At 37.0% G+C, this 15885-nt stretch overlaps 1 protein-coding gene across 1 annotated transcript in view; it reads right to left on the reverse strand.

Moving 5' to 3' along the window:
- Positions 1–1973, reverse strand: part of LOC132711204 (uncharacterized) — a 117919-nt gene extending 115946 nt beyond the window's left edge. Inside the window, exon 1 of the mRNA XM_087889864.1 lies at positions 1736–1973. Within this exon, the coding sequence (XP_087745990.1) occupies positions 1736–1751 (16 nt within the window). The 5' untranslated portion in view covers positions 1752–1973. The remainder of the gene's footprint in view (positions 1–1735) is intronic.
- Positions 1974–15885: the final 13912 nt, after the last annotated feature.

Below are 15885 nucleotides of genomic sequence, written 5' to 3' on the forward strand. Positions count from 1 at the left end.
GTGCTAGATAATAATGTTTGCCATGTTCATTCTCCTGTCTGCTTCAGCAAGTTTTTCTACACTGAATAACCCATCACTGCAGAATTTTAAAGAAGACACGGATCCAGTCTACAGTAAATTCATCCCAAAAGGATATATTTAGGAAAAGAATTTTCATTTCTAGATATTTCTGAGTATCTATTGTAGTTGTGGAGGAAGTTTATCCTATATTCTTATAGTATTCTATCACATCCATAACGATAAACTCACATATCATTACTCTTATCAAGAAAGACTAGTCAATCAGGCATTTATTGAAATCTCAGACTGTTAAAACTACTACATAGTCTACTCCAGGGGTCAGCAACCTTAAACACTCAAAGAGCCACAAAGGTCCTAACTGGAAGCCCCCATTCAATTCTGGAGACGACCGGAAGTCTGGTTCCCCCACTATAGAGTCTCCTCCTAGCGCGGCATTCTTTTACCTGTCTACCTGTCCTACCTCTACCTGTCCTAAACAAAAGCCACAAAACAAAAACAATTGTGGAGCCGACCAGCAACAGGGAGCTGCAGTAGAGGGATGAAAGAGCCACATGCAGCTCCAGAGCCGCGGGTTGCTGACCCCTGGTCTACTCAAAAGATTGTCACTTTTCAGAAGTGGTTTGCTATTGGTTCCTAATGCTAAAAGTGATTGGTTGTTTCTAGGTCATTCAGCTGGCTTTGTGCCTAAGGCAGGACTCACAGACTACTGGTTTCTAGCCACTAGAACAAACTGGTCCTCCAGTACTTAGTTATTATTAAATATGTTCTACTAAAACTACTCAAAATAGTTATTTTCATTTCAACATCCGTTTTTTATATTACTTAGTATAAATAAATGAACAGCTTACCAAAAAAAGGAGATACCAAATATTTCTTAAACTTTGCAAATACGATACATAGAATTTATTAATAATAGAACATCTTTTTTTCTTAAAATAAATTGAAATACTTCAAAAGCATATTGGTAGGCTGGAGTGATGATGCGCCATCTGTGTTGGTTCTTACCAGATTTATTAGGGTTGAATATTTCCGATCTTAATATGAATTTACAAATCTCCTTACAACTCTCTTCTGTTTTCCATGTCAATTTTTTTATAGATCCCAGGTTTTAAAGAAAGAAAGGAAAGAGCATAGAACTCAGTGAATGTAAAAATTGTTTTTAATTGCTTCCACCAAAAATGATTAAAATATTTCACTTATTCATATTCGTATTATTCATTTCAATCCACATTGCAATAAATATGTCATTATTTAATTTTAAATATTTTCTGGGTATCATTCCTGTTTGGATGAAATAAAGACGAACTAGATATTTGCTAGAGCCTAATTCTTCAGTTCTTGGACCTTGCACTGCAATACAGATTCAGCTGCCTACTTGGAGCACTGCATGTTCTCAAGGAAAGGTTGTCAAATTGTCAACCTTGCCAAGAGAAACTGCAGGGACTTGAACAGAAGGAGGAAAAAAAATCAACAATAACTAAGTACTAAATCATAGCAGATCACAGCACAGAGTCAGCTTTGGTGATCTCAAAAAGGCAAGCAGACTCTGACAGAATTGCAGATTGAACTAGCATTTAAAAACATACTGTAAAGAGAGCAATGGCAATCAATTTCCTTATTGTTCTCAAGAAAACAACACAGCTATAACTGAAAAATAATTAGGAGTTGAGCTCTACTGAAGGAAAACTTTAATTAAGACAGGAAATATTCTTACCAATTATTATCCCCATTGTTACCCTGGTGATGAAGTGTTGATGTAACTAGCATTCATTATTCACCTCCTAGCAAAAAGAAGACGGATCCAGAACGTGCAATAACTCTACTTGCTCTTCATCTCTGGAATGACGTCACTGTTATCCATATTCCGACAGGGTGGTCTTATGTGTCTTTGGAGATGTTAAAGGGCTCAGGACTGTATGTGGGCTACTTAGCAGTGATTTACTTCAAGCTGTGCTATATTATGGTGTGCAGTCATCTCCAGCTGCAATGCATTAGCCCTTAGGAATCCAGTTTATGGAGGTTACATCATTTATTTTTTTTCGTTAGGGAAAAAAAAAACATCTTATTGTGGACAGTAAAATAAATACCAATCAGTAACTCCAAATGAGGACATATGAGAACCCTTTAAATTGATGTAGAGTTTAAATGGTTGTTATTTTCTACCATTAATTTAAATATCAGCTAAATTCATGATGTATCTTTAGTTTCTTGATTGTTTTTTTTTTATTTGAAATTTCTTGACAGTTAGAATAATTAATCACTGGAAAAAAGAAACAAGAATAAAGATGAAATTTTGTGTGTATGTATGTGTGTATGTATATGTGTATGTATCAGTGGTGGGTTCGGATCGGTTCTATAGAACCGGTAGTAAAACTGGCAGGAGGCTCCTCCCACTGACCCTGACATCATGAGAAGCAATCTGTGTATGTGCAGAAGCTTCTGCGCATGCGTAGAAGCAAGGCACATAGGCGAGCAAAGCAAGCGCACATGCGCGATCCCATTGCAAACCGATAGTAAAGGAAAGTAGAATCCATTCCTGGTATGTATGTATGTATGCATGTATATATGTATGTATCTCCACACTTTTATCTTTAGTCTTGTTTCTTTTTGCTCATTTTTCATTCTTTTTTTTTTTTATTTGATTTATATGCCGCCCTTCCCCGGAGACTCAGGGCGGCTTACAATGCGTTAAGCAATAGTAATCATTAGTACTTGTTAGTTTTTATTCTGTATTCAAAAGTGTAATAAAAATCATTTGAAAAAGGTTCAACTCCTAATAGTTCAATTTAGGAAAGAACGGATTTCAAGAAATTATTAAAGTTTAGCTCTTGCAAGTCTGCCAGGGATAGACAGCAATACCAGAAATTTTAAATGAGTTAATTGATTTTGAACCATCCAAGTATACAGAAGAACTCAAAACACAAGCCAAAATTAAAAAATAGATTTTTCATTATTTTGTGAAAAAATATGCAGACATTCATTTTTAATGAGATAAGCATCTTACATCTAATCTCTATTTGCATTCCACTGAACAATAAATGATTTATTACTAATAGATATGTATAGCATGCACTTGCAAGACATTTATATTTTGCAGGCTATAAATCTATGTGCAATTACTTTGGAAAGTATGGACTTTACCTGTGGCTGAAGGCCAGTTGCCACTTATATATTACCGTATTTTTCAGAGTATAAGACGCACCTTTTTACCTCCCAAAAGGGGGTGAAAATTTAGGTGCATCTTATACACCAAATGTAGCCCTGCCCACCCACTGGCTCCCACCCTTTGGCCTGTGCCTCGAGCAATTACCTCCTTGCAAGCAAACAGCAAGAAAAAACAGCTCCTTTCAGCTTCAGCATAGGTTAATTAACACAAGTTGATTAGATCGGCCTCCTGACTCTCAGCTGATTTGCTCTCAGCTGTTCTGGGCAGGGCTCTGCTGCTTGCTGCTTGCTGCTTGCTGCTTGCTGGAGCAGATTTTTTTTCCCTAGCTATGTTGAAAAACAAAACTGAAAATAAAGCAGGCTGTTTGCTCCAACGTGTCAAAATGAGACAGAGATTTCTTTTTCTTTTTCCTCACCAAAAAAGGTAGGCGCAAACAATGGGAAATTTAGGGCAAAAGAGGGGAATTTTTAAAACACAAAAGAAAAAAGGCAAAAATAAAAATGGGAAAGGAGAAAAAGAAAAAGAAATGAAAGAGAAAGATGTTATACATATTTAGAATTGAAATATGAATAGTAGTAAGAAATAAATGGGAAATCATGATTGTAAAAATGAAATGAATAATAATTGGAATATTTTTCTATATGGGCAAAACTTTGGGTTATTGGGAGAGTAAGATGTGAAAATGAGTAACATAAGGGGAAAGCTCTATTTAACTAGGGAATTGTAATAATTGAGATACTATTAATTGTATATTATGTTGAAAACAGAAATGGTTAAGTTGTGGAGGAATATATGGGGAAAATTATTTGTTTTATTATTATTGGTAAATATAATTAATTGATTTGTAAGAAATTGGATTGCATGGAAATAATTGGAATATTCATGTTCATATTGATTAATATACAAAAAAGATAGTTATATAACTAATTGATTTATATAAAAATGTTGAATTTGTATTAAACAATTGTAATATTACATAATTAACCAATGTGAGGATGGATATAAAAATAGATGACAATGGGAAGGGGTATAATATAGAATAGAAAGGAAAAATTGAATTTGATTAAGATTAGAGATGAGAATGAAGGGTAATATTGGTTTTTTTTAAAAAAATAGATGAGGAATAAATATGGCAAAAAGGAAATATGGAAATTGTAAATTTAATTGAAATGACTAAACACTGTTTAAATTTGTGAACCAGCCAAATACTCTGTTCAAAGAAAATACATTGTATGTTTGTATGTGTGTTTGTCTAAAAAATAAAAAACCCTTTTTTTAAAAACAAAAAAACAAAAAAGGTAGGTGCGTCTTATACTCCGGTGTGTCTTATAACCTGAAAAATACGGTATATATAATCAAAATGGCAATAAAAAAGGAAAGAAGAAACAAAGGAAAACAAAATTCTCAAAATTTAAATAATCTTGTTGCCCTATATGTCCTAATTTCATTTTTTTTCAAAACAGTAAGATCAGATATAGAGATGAGGATTCATAATATCTTCTGTCCAATTCACTACCTTTCTTCCAGGATGATTGAAAGCTATGCAAAAAGATTGAAGGCTAAAACATATGAAAAATGGTTGAGGAATTGGGTATGTCTAGTTTAATTAAAAGAAGCAATGGATGGAAACTAATCAAGGAGAGAACCAACCTAGAATTAAGGAGAAATCTTGTGACAGAATGATTAATTAGTGTTTCCAGAAGTTGTGGATGCGCCAACATTGGAGGTTTTTAAGAAGACATTGGATAACTATTTGTCTGAAATGGTATAGGGCCGTGATGGCCAACTTCTGGCATGTGTGCCACAGGTGGCACACGGAGCCATATTAGTGGTCATGCCAGCTCAGCTCTGGGGTGCATGTGCGCACCGGCCAGCTGATTTTCAGGCCTTCGGGGCCTACCAGAAGTAGGGAAACAGGCTGTTTCCTGCCTCTGGAGGGCCTGGGGGTAGGTGGGGAAGGCCCGTTTTTCTTTCTTACCTTGCTCCAGATCCTCTCTATGCATCTGGGAAGGTGAAAACAGCCTTTCCCACTCCCTTGGAGGCCGTACGGAGGCTGAAGGGGCACATTTCTCGACTCCCGGTGGGACAGGAAGTGATGTTTTTTGCTGTCCCCAGCCTCCAGAGATTCCTAGAGAGACTCCTAGAGACCTCTAGAGAGGCTCTGGAGGCTGGGGACAGCAAGAAAGGTCACTTCCTGTCCCACCGGGAGTTGGGAAATGGGCCATTTCAGGCCTTTGGAGAGCCTCCGAGAGAGTGAGAAAGGCTGTTTTCGCCCTTCCCAGATAAATAGAGAGGATCTGGAACCAGGTAAGAAAGAAAAACGGGCCTACCAGGCCATCATGTGCCAGGAGTGGGGTGGGGGCTTGGGGGTGGCGGTTACGTGTGCATGCGCGTGGGCACATGCACGTGTGACCCTCCTCCGCCCCCTCTCCTGCCACATGATGGCAAAAAGGTTAGCCATCACTGGTGTAGGGGAGCAGGGGATTGGACTAGAAGACCTCCAAGGTCCCTTCCAGTTCTGTTATTCTGTTAATGAGAGCCAACAGTGAAAATCAGTTTTAGTTTGAATTGGAATTTTAGCCAATGGGATTGCATGCAAACTTTTAGAAAAGCCCATAATTTATACTTAGAATTTATATACATTTATATAAATTATATAATTTATAATAATATTTTATAAGGCTGCCTTTCTCAAGATTTGTTATTCTGGAGAGAGTACTATAATATTAAAAACAATATTTTTTATTAAAAAAAAATGCAGTACAGAAAAGGTATTTTAAAAAATCCAAGCATTACATAATTAAGGTCCTTACTCTTGCCATAGAATGGGTTTATCTACTACTTTGGTCCAATTCCCTGAAGAGAAGCCAGATCTTTATCACTCAAAAACCTTTCAAGCCCCAAAATTGATTGGAAAGCTAACAGAAATGCCAATGGTACTACAGCTAAAGATCCTATATCTCCATAATTACAAATCTACAAGACTTTAATCAGTTGGTTAATCACTTTAGCCTTAAAAATATTTATAGCAGTAAGAAAATAGAGTGAGAGATGGTGTTGAAGCTGAGAATGAACTGGCAGGAACTCTTCACATAAGCAAGCAATGGATGTGGGAAGGAGTTCATTAGTAGCTTATCTCATAAATAGCAACTACATGCAGGTTGCAGAAAGCCCAGGAGAAAAATGTTCACATATTCAGAGACACTTCATCTTAATGAACTCAGTAATGGAAAAAGGCTGGTGGTTCCTATCACAAGTTTTTATTACTTGCCCCTTATTAGAATTCCTTATTGAAGTCTATAGGATTCTTGGTTCTTTGACTGGGCCCAGCAGTACAAGCTTCTACATATTGTGCCACCTCTGCTTCCAGCAAAATATGGAATAGCATTAGCAATCTTGTAGATCTGATCATTAAGAGCTCTGATTTGTTTTCACCAAAAGCAGAAGCTGGAAAAGTAAATCCCCAAATATTTAATTGGCCTGAATCTGCTTAGTACAGGTGCCATTAATCTTTCAGAAAAGTCTGCTATTTGTAGGGCTTTTAGTAAAGATAGTCTCCTTCGTTTTAATATAATTGATAATGCATAGAGATAAAATAATACATCTCTACAAGGTAAGGAAAAAGATGTCCAGGGGTCCACCTTACTCCAGTTTATATGGTGGGCAGGGGATAACCACTTTATCTACATATAGGCAGTGGTGGGATTCAAGTAATTTAACAACCGGTTCTCTCCCTAATGATTTCTTCCAACAACCAGTTTGCCAAACTACTCAGAAAGTTAACAACCAGTTCTCCCGAAATGGTGCAAACTGGCTGAATCCCACCACTGCATACAGGGAAATTGAAACAGGTTTATTTAACAGATTTAATCAAAATGTGTATTAAGGAATTGATGATTTATGTTTTCATCATGTAATGTTGTTAACATTTTAACAAGGAAAGATTCAAAACAGAAAAAAGAAAAGAAAAGTGGAAGAGGAGCAAAACCAAAATGCAAAAAAGAAAAGAAAAGAAAAAAGAAAAGAAAAAAAGAAAAGAAAAGAAAAGAAAAGAAAAATCTTCTGATTTTTATTACAGCAGTTATAATTGATATTTGCTTTTTAACCTATGGTACGACAGGACTTTTTTTCTATAATCTAGTTTTTCTAATAATCAAAATCATAAACATCAGTTCATTTTTTTTCTATGCATCAAAAACTCTAAAAAAGATTTCCAGTCAGCAATAAATGTAGCTATTGTCTTTTCTCTGATCAATGAAGTGAATTTGGCCATCTCAGTGTTCCATCAACTTCACCATCTATTCCTCCATTGCAGATCATATCTAATCTTTCCATTTTTGTGCATATAGTTATCTCACTGCAGCTATCATACATGAAAATAAAGCCCCAGTGCACTTTTCCAACTGTTTATTGACCAGTCCCAACAGAAAATCCACTGGTTTCAATTGTAAACCAATCTTTAAGCTCTTCATAATTAGTGTATATATTTGAAGCCAAAACTTTCTCGCTTTTTTTACACGTCTTTCAGGCATAATAAAAAATGTCCCTTCTTGTTGTTCATATTTCCAACATAAATTTGAGCTCCCTTTATACATTCTTGGCAAGTTCTACAATGACATATTCCAACCATACATCATTTTATAAAAATCATATTTAAGGTTATACCAATGTACATTCCAAACCTTTCAAGAATTGATGATGATTTATGGATACAACATTGCTTATCCCCTATTGGAATAGAAATAGGGCAATGCACACCCAACATGCATTGAAGTATTGTCTTGTAACTGCATAATTGGTAAGAGGTAGTCTTGATTTAGTGACTACCATTGGGAACAGCAGGCCTGTTCCTAAGCAAAGCAGTCATTCAGGGGGAAATCAGTGGTGGGTTGCTACTGGTTCGCACTGGTTTGGGCAAACTGGTAGCAGCAGCAGCGGGAGGCTCTGCCCACCCACCTGGACTTCATCAAATATGTTCTGCGCATGGGCAGAAATGGTGCACATGTGAGCCAAGTGAGCGCGTGCACACAAGCGAACCAGTAGCAAAAGTAAGTGAAACCCACCACTGGGAGAAATCATGTGACACATCAATGATTGTGCAGTTTGAAATCTTTGGCTTTTGTTTGCATCCTAACCACGCCCTTATCCTATGGAATGTCCACCTCAGTGCTGGATTAAACAGGAAGAGAAGTAATGTTTGTATTTACATTCATTGCGAAAGAAGGAATTGAAGGAGCCTAAGCAACCCATTTTGCACTCATGTCAGAAGCACCAAAGCACTTCCAGGTTGAAAGGATTAGCTGGTGACATCACTATTGCCCTGGGGATGTCTAGCTGGGGGTTCCTTTCATGTCGCTAGCAGGAGCTGGAGTGAAGGATGAGATCTCAACCCCGCCCCATGGCAGCAAGCCCATAATGGGTATTGGGCAGGGGTGGGTTCTACTTACCTTTACTACCGGTTTGCAGCGGGGCTGCACACACATGCTTGCTTCGCTTGTGCGCGTGCGCACACACTCTTCTGCGCATGCGCAGAAGCATTTTGGTGATGTTGGGGTTGATGGGCGGAGCCTCCCACCGGTTTTACTACTGGTTCTATAGAACCTGTGCGAACCGGGGGCAACCCACCACTTTTATTGGGTAATATATATCAAAAGCAATGCATTGGCATCAGCATCAGCAGCCATAAGCATATTACACAAATAACTCAATACATTCTCCATTGTGAACCACCTTACTGTTGGGGTGTATGTATGTATGTGTGTGTGGAAGCAGTTAGAATACTTTTCAATTAGATGATGCAGAATGATTTCTGTACGAGCAAGCCAAATTATTTCTAATAGAAAGGGCACTTTTTATCCATCATCTTGTTATTTTGTTTTCTGTTATTTCTAGTTGATCGGCAGCAGATGAGAAATGGTAGATGCACTTTTTTTAAAGGGTTAGGATCAAGTTATCCATAATACATACTTCCTCTTTCTTCTCTGTGTTCAGGGACAGTGGATCTGATTGATCAGCCAATTATAAAGTTCTCTATGGTTTCCCATCTGTGTTGGTCATATCACATGACACATGCTGGCTTATTTGCTCTACACAAGCGACTCCGTTATCTAGCATATTTTTCTCCCTCCCTGCCTGCCTCTCTCTTTCTCTTTCCTTCTCTTTTCTTCTTTTTCTTTGTCCTATGTTTAAAATTTAAAGAAACTTCAAATATAGGCCTTCTGTTGTTTCCATTACAGCTAAGGTGCCATATTAAAATCATAATTTTCAAATATAAAAAGATAGCAACATTATTTTTTCTAGGTGGTAAACTGTAATATATTTTAATTTATTTTTCTTCCTGGATAGCCCTCATTTTTACATTATATGGCAATTAAGAGCCTGTTCCATCTTCTGCTATAAATATGAATAAAAATGATACATTCATTTAAATAATTCCCTTGCTTATGCTTAACAACCCAAAGCTAAAATATCATTAATATGCTAAATTATCTGACATAAATTCTAAGATCAAAGTCTTCAGATTGATAAAGATTTTGAGGTTAGATTTGGCAAGATGTCACACAACCATTCAATAACTCTGGAATAAGTTATGTACGTGAATTTATGTTACAAATTTATACTTGCATATAGATAAATATCAGAAGAGGTCCACTGTGTTAACCTAAGCATATGCATACCCACCCACCCACACAAAAGAAATAGCTTCCCCTCTTCCAACAAAATGCATAATAGACTAAAATAATTAGACTTCACTGAATCTTGTCACTGGTTTATGCACTTGTTGGAAACTCTCTGTGTGTGTATCAACAGGTATGTGGGTGCATATGTTTGGAATGTGTGGATTTATGTATTAAGGTTGTGCAGCATGTCAGATTTTATCCAGTAGGGAATGTAAGGGTACCAAGTTACGGAAACTCTTTAAAGCAGCCACATCTTTTCATGGGAAATTGAGACAATTGTACAATTTGCGTAAAATGCGCAACTGCTGAAATAACAATAACTTTGACTAATGCATGGTATAAGCCATAGAAACAGTAATTTTATCCGGAAAAAGGTGAAAAAATTGCTTAAGCAAATAGACAAATTAAACAAATATTTATTACAAATAAAAAACTCTAAGCATGCATGTTAGCATCTTCGAAACAGCAAAGTGCAAATATATCCTTCGTTTATTCAGGATAGACGTTGACACAGTAACTATTCTAATTTTAATTAGAATAATGGGGAAGAAGATACACCAACCCTACTTTCATCCGTTTCCCCAATAAAATGATCATTAACATATTTTAAAAGTAACCAGACTTTCTCACAAAAGAAGGAAAAGAGGAACTGATTTCAGACTACCAGAGCCAGATCTCCACAGCCTGGAACTTCAAGATGGTGACCATGGAATTTAAAAAGGGGGGGGGGGGAAACCTTGCTCAGAGAAATACAAGGAACAAATAGGATAGCAGGGACAAATAAGGGCACTTCTCTATGTGGCTATAAGTAAAAGAAGCATTAATTTAAACTGGGCTTTGACTTGAACAGGGAACCATTGAAGAATCCTGATGTAAAATGAAAAATGACAACAGCGTGGGAGTCCAAAATAACAGGATGACATTGGAGATGAAGAGAGGAATCAGCAAAACCCAACTGGGACAATTGCAAGAGTTAAGGCATCAGACAACTAAGATATGTCCCAGTTTAGCTGCAGATCCTCCATCAAAACCTCCTTGATTCAATAAATATTCATCCAATGAAAATGTGTGACTCTTGCTGTGAGATCATGAATGCAGAGTCAGCTGATCATCAGTCAAGATCCTGAAGCCATGGGAGGAAGAAACTCAGACAAGCTGAGAGACAAATGCAGAGAAGCACAGTAAGTATGGAAAAGACAATCAGGCTAAACACAACACTCCCATTGTCTCAACACGAGGCAGTCTGAGGCCATGAAAGCCAAAATGCTAATAAAAACCTACTGTCACAGTTGACTATGCCTCATCATCAAAGAGCCCAAAAGACCAAAGACCATGGATGTCATTGATGTAGCAATGATACACTGGTGGATCAGTGCATTCAAGGAAGGGTTTAAAGAATAAACAAAAGAGAGCCCAGGATGACAGCTCCTATGACAGGAAATTCCAGAACTGCAATCCATCATGTAGCAGTGCAAGAGAAAAGGGGAAAACAAAATGAAAAGCCCAAGGATCTTGACACAGACAGCAATACCTTGATGGATGATTATATCAGATGCTGCCATCAAGTTCAAAAAAACCGGACAGATACTATGTTTGAATTTTTGAATACTCTGAAGCACCTTTTTGGAAATAAATCCAAGTCTATGATACCCATGAGTATCTATCATTGGGATTTAATCCTAACAAAGTGTGATTGTCAATATAGTCATTAAGTCAGTGCAAAGAGTTTCGATTTGCAGAGAACTGTTTTGTGGAAAACTTCATGCCTTAAAATGAGGTCATTGTCTCTTATCTTCTCTGCACAGCATCCTACCCAAACAGCATAGCTCATGAGGCCTTTTTGAATTTGCAACTACTGATGGTGTCTGCAGAAAAGAAATGAGGAGCTGAGCAAAAAAAATGCTGCCACTTCATTCTTCAAAGTGAGGGGCCAGGCTACTTTGCTAACCATCTTCAAGAAGTTGCATCTCTCAGAACTTTGCTAAGGTGAACCATCAGCTCAAAGGCTTACACAGCACCGCCCTGATATCAAAGTTTGTTCTATAGAATTCAGTGAGGTTTATTGAAAGAGTTACAGGGAATGCCCTGTGACATCTAGTGGTGGCTCAGATTTTTGAAGTCCACATATATGATTTGTTTAGTGTAGAACTGTAGCTAGTGATTACATCTGGACACGATTTTAGGAAACTCATATCACTCAAATAATCTCATTAATCTTCTTTCAACAGCCTTAGGATGCCACTTTGTTTTAATTTTGAATTTAAATGCAGTAAGATTTGCATATAAAATAGTCTTTATTTTAACACTTTACCAAAATCTAGCAAGAAGGATGAGTTTATCCTGTAGAGTGATGTCTAGGTATGCCCTAAAACTTCAAGCAAGAAGAAATAATTGAGCCATTGGATTCTTTGTTATTACAAAACCAATGAAGTGGAAGCTTCAGTTTTAATTTTTTAACCAGATGCTTGTTCTATTTATAATTAGGGAAAGTGATATAAATTAAAGATGAATCTGCACAGATGATTCGTATAAGGCTATCCGAAAAAGGAAACAGTGCAGATATTCTCTAGAGGGCAGTGGAAAAGAAAACAGCCAGAAAGTAAGATTATAAAACAGATTGTGAATTGGGCAAAAAAATTTCTATTGTTAACAAATATTTATTATATTCCTTATATTAAGGCAAACATGGTATAGTTATGCTTTGAATTTCTTTAGAAAGGGTAATGGAGAAATTGAACTTGAAATTGAAATTGAAGGGTAATGGAGAAATTCGGACTATAAGACGCACCAAGATTTCGAAGAGGTAAGTAAGAAAAAAAAGTTTTTGCCCTCCCTGGCCCTCTAGGAACACTCTGCAGGCCTCCCAAACCCTCTGCGCACCCCATTTTTTGCAAAAACGGGCAAAAAACAGCCCATTTTTTTGCCCGTTTTTGCAAAACATGAGGAACACAGAGTGTTTGGGAGGCCTGCAGAATTCTCCTGGGGGCTGGGTGAGGGCAAAAACACCCCCATTTTTGTGAAAAACAGGGAAAAATTGGGCTTTTTTTTGCAAAAATGGAACGAGCAGGGCGGTGCTTCGGGAGGCCAAAAATGGCTGTATTTGGTGTATAAGACGAACCAACATTCCCACTCTCTTTTAGGGGGGAAAAGGGTGCATCTTACACTCCAAAAAATAAGATAATGTAAATTGTCTGAGTCTCCATGGAAATTGGGATGGTGCTGAATTCTATTTTGAACCCCGATCTACAATTTTTTTCAGACTTTGATGATGTGATTTCTAAATTTAAAGTTTACAGAAATCCATACATTATGGAAGGCCAAATAAACAATTATATTTTGTAATTCTTTATTGGTTTCCATGGACAAATAAAAGATTACATTTTATGTGAAACCAACATAAGGAAAGGCATGTACCATATTTCCCCGAAAATAGACCCTGTCTTATATTTTTTTGAACCCTGAATAAGCGCTTGGCTTTTTGCCATGCACTCAAAAGCCCGATTGGGCTTATTATCAGGGGATGTCTTATTTTGGGGAAAACAGGGTACAAAAATATTTACAAGAGGGCTATGTGCTAGAACGATCGTATTTAGAAGAGAGGAGAGGATGAAACAACATGCCTATTAATTTTTGTGAAGATCCTTTTGTTGTTAGTTTGTTAACTGACAAAGTAGCTCTCATCACCACATTAATTTATAATTTAAAAACATTCACATAAAGAAATGGTCAATGTTTGAAACAAACTGGAAGATAAGTTAGAAAGGATGAAAACCCAAAATTGTTACCATGATAGTTCTGATGGATATAAAGCAATCATTTCATAACAGTTAGCTTTTATGAAGTCTATGTGCATTATGATATCGCACACATGCTCACCATGGTATGGAACTTAGTGCACTGTTCTACTATGCTATTGTCATCCCTTTGATGAAAGAAAAGCTGCAGATGGTGCTGGGAAGTTCTAGTTTGAATGAATTTTCTGTTAGTAGACCAGTCTCAGTCACCAGACGAGTCTTGGCATCCATTCCTACCGTTTTAATAAGCATTAGGCTGTGTTTTCAGCCTTAAGTCAGCAAAATACCTTGCCCCAAATATTGTGCAGCATGTAGGGTTGCTCAATTTTATATTCTAACTTCAGCGAATTGGATGGCAGATTCAGGAATGTCATCTCCAATAATAGAGCCTGTTCTTGTGGCTTGGCTGTTACTAAAATGCTGGTGGTGGTCCTGTTTCATTGTATTTTTTTTAAAAAAAATTAAGTATAATAGGACAATATTACCCTGAATTCAGAATATTTCTAAATGCCCCAGGGACGTTTATGTTAAATAACTTCTGGATAACCCAGCTTGTGTAGTTTTGCACCTCTGCTGGTAAGATTATAAATCTTTGCCAATTTATATCCAGGTAGAATATAGTTGCTGTTATCTAAGATCTTTTACTCTAAATATGGCTTGTTATAATTATTATCATAAATCATAGGAACCACATAGTAGGTGCTCCCTTATATTTTTGTCTCGAGAGAAAGAAATAAGAAAGTTCTTTCTCCCTCTCTCCCTCTCTCTCTCTCTCTCCATCCACCCATCCATCCACCATCCATATCTGTCTGTCTGTCTGTCTGTCTGTCTGTCTGTCTGTCTGTCTGTCTATCTATCTATCTATCTATCTATCTATCTATCTATCTATCTATCTATCATCTATCTTTCTATCTATCTACTCTATCTAGCTATCTATCATCTCTCGTTAAATTATTTCATCAAAGTGCTCTAGACAGGTTGTTTCCGTTAATAGTTCGATAGATTGGAAAACTTCATATCTCTTTTCATAGATTGTCCAACTATAGTCAGTGCTGACTTTCTAGGCATCCCTTCCCACCACGTATTGTCCATTTACCAGCAGCTCATCTGCTTGTTACTGTACAATACTTCAAGAAATTCCTCTAGAAAAAGCTCAGGATTCTCTTCCCTGTTGTTTGCTACTATAATGACACCTTGGAGAAACTATGTGGAGACAATTTCAATCATAACATGTATACAAGAATGCTTTAAGCCCAGGAAACAATATTAGGAAGAAATTCAAACTAGATCTGCTCTAATTTCCTGGGGTAGAAGTAGAAGGGAAGACAAAACACAAGCAGACTTGCAAGAATTATGTCAGTCTTTGAGGTGGATAAGGAAACTTACTCTGCATGTTTGACTGGAACAATGCTTTGTTGGTAAATTTATTTATTTATTTAGTGTATGGCATATCATACATGAACTAGCAATATATATTTATATTTCACCTAAATCATAATAAAATATAAATGTTAAAAAGATCTATGTTCAAACACAAATGTCTAGGCCATCTAACAATTGAAGTGCAACATCATTTATATATATAAAAAAATCAGATATTGGATTGGTATATGTCTTCAGCTTACAGCTGGCTATGATGTGATCCATGTGGAACCACATAGTCACATTGAGGAGTGAATACTATGCCCCATTTATACAGTGAGTCCCAGCAGATGCCGTACGAGTTGCAAATCCTATTCAGGATTGTCCATTGCTGGCATGGTAGTTCAAAGCCTGGCACCTTTTTCTTTGGGTGACTTATATGTCTGCGTGCACCTGGGTGTTCAGTGACCCAATTGGCTTTCCATTGGGAATCAATGTTAAAGTTGTTGAGCAGATGTTGTGCAAGTGCCAATGGGTGGGTGGATAGGGGGTGTTCCTGTATTTGAGTCTTCCAGATGATAAATGAGGAAGGTCAGCATGCATTGGTAGGAGTGAGTTGTTCATATTTTTTCTTTATTCTTTCACTAGTGCATCTTGCCCTTGTAAATTTAGCTGTATGTGGTTCAGAACAGGAAGCCAACAAGTTGGAGTGGTTTTAATACATCCACTTATAATCCTCATGGTCTCATTGAGTCTGATGTCTAAGTCATTAATATGGCAGCTGTTAAACCATATAAGGGCACAGTATTCTTCTTTGTTGACAAAAGCCTACAATAACAGAACGTTGAAAACCTGCCTTTGT

The sequence above is a fragment of the Pantherophis guttatus genome, chromosome 3 (assembly GCF_059756535.1).
Source record: "Pantherophis guttatus breed Tessera chromosome 3, ASM5975653v1, whole genome shotgun sequence".
Taxonomy (NCBI): Eukaryota; Metazoa; Chordata; class Lepidosauria; order Squamata; family Colubridae; genus Pantherophis; species Pantherophis guttatus.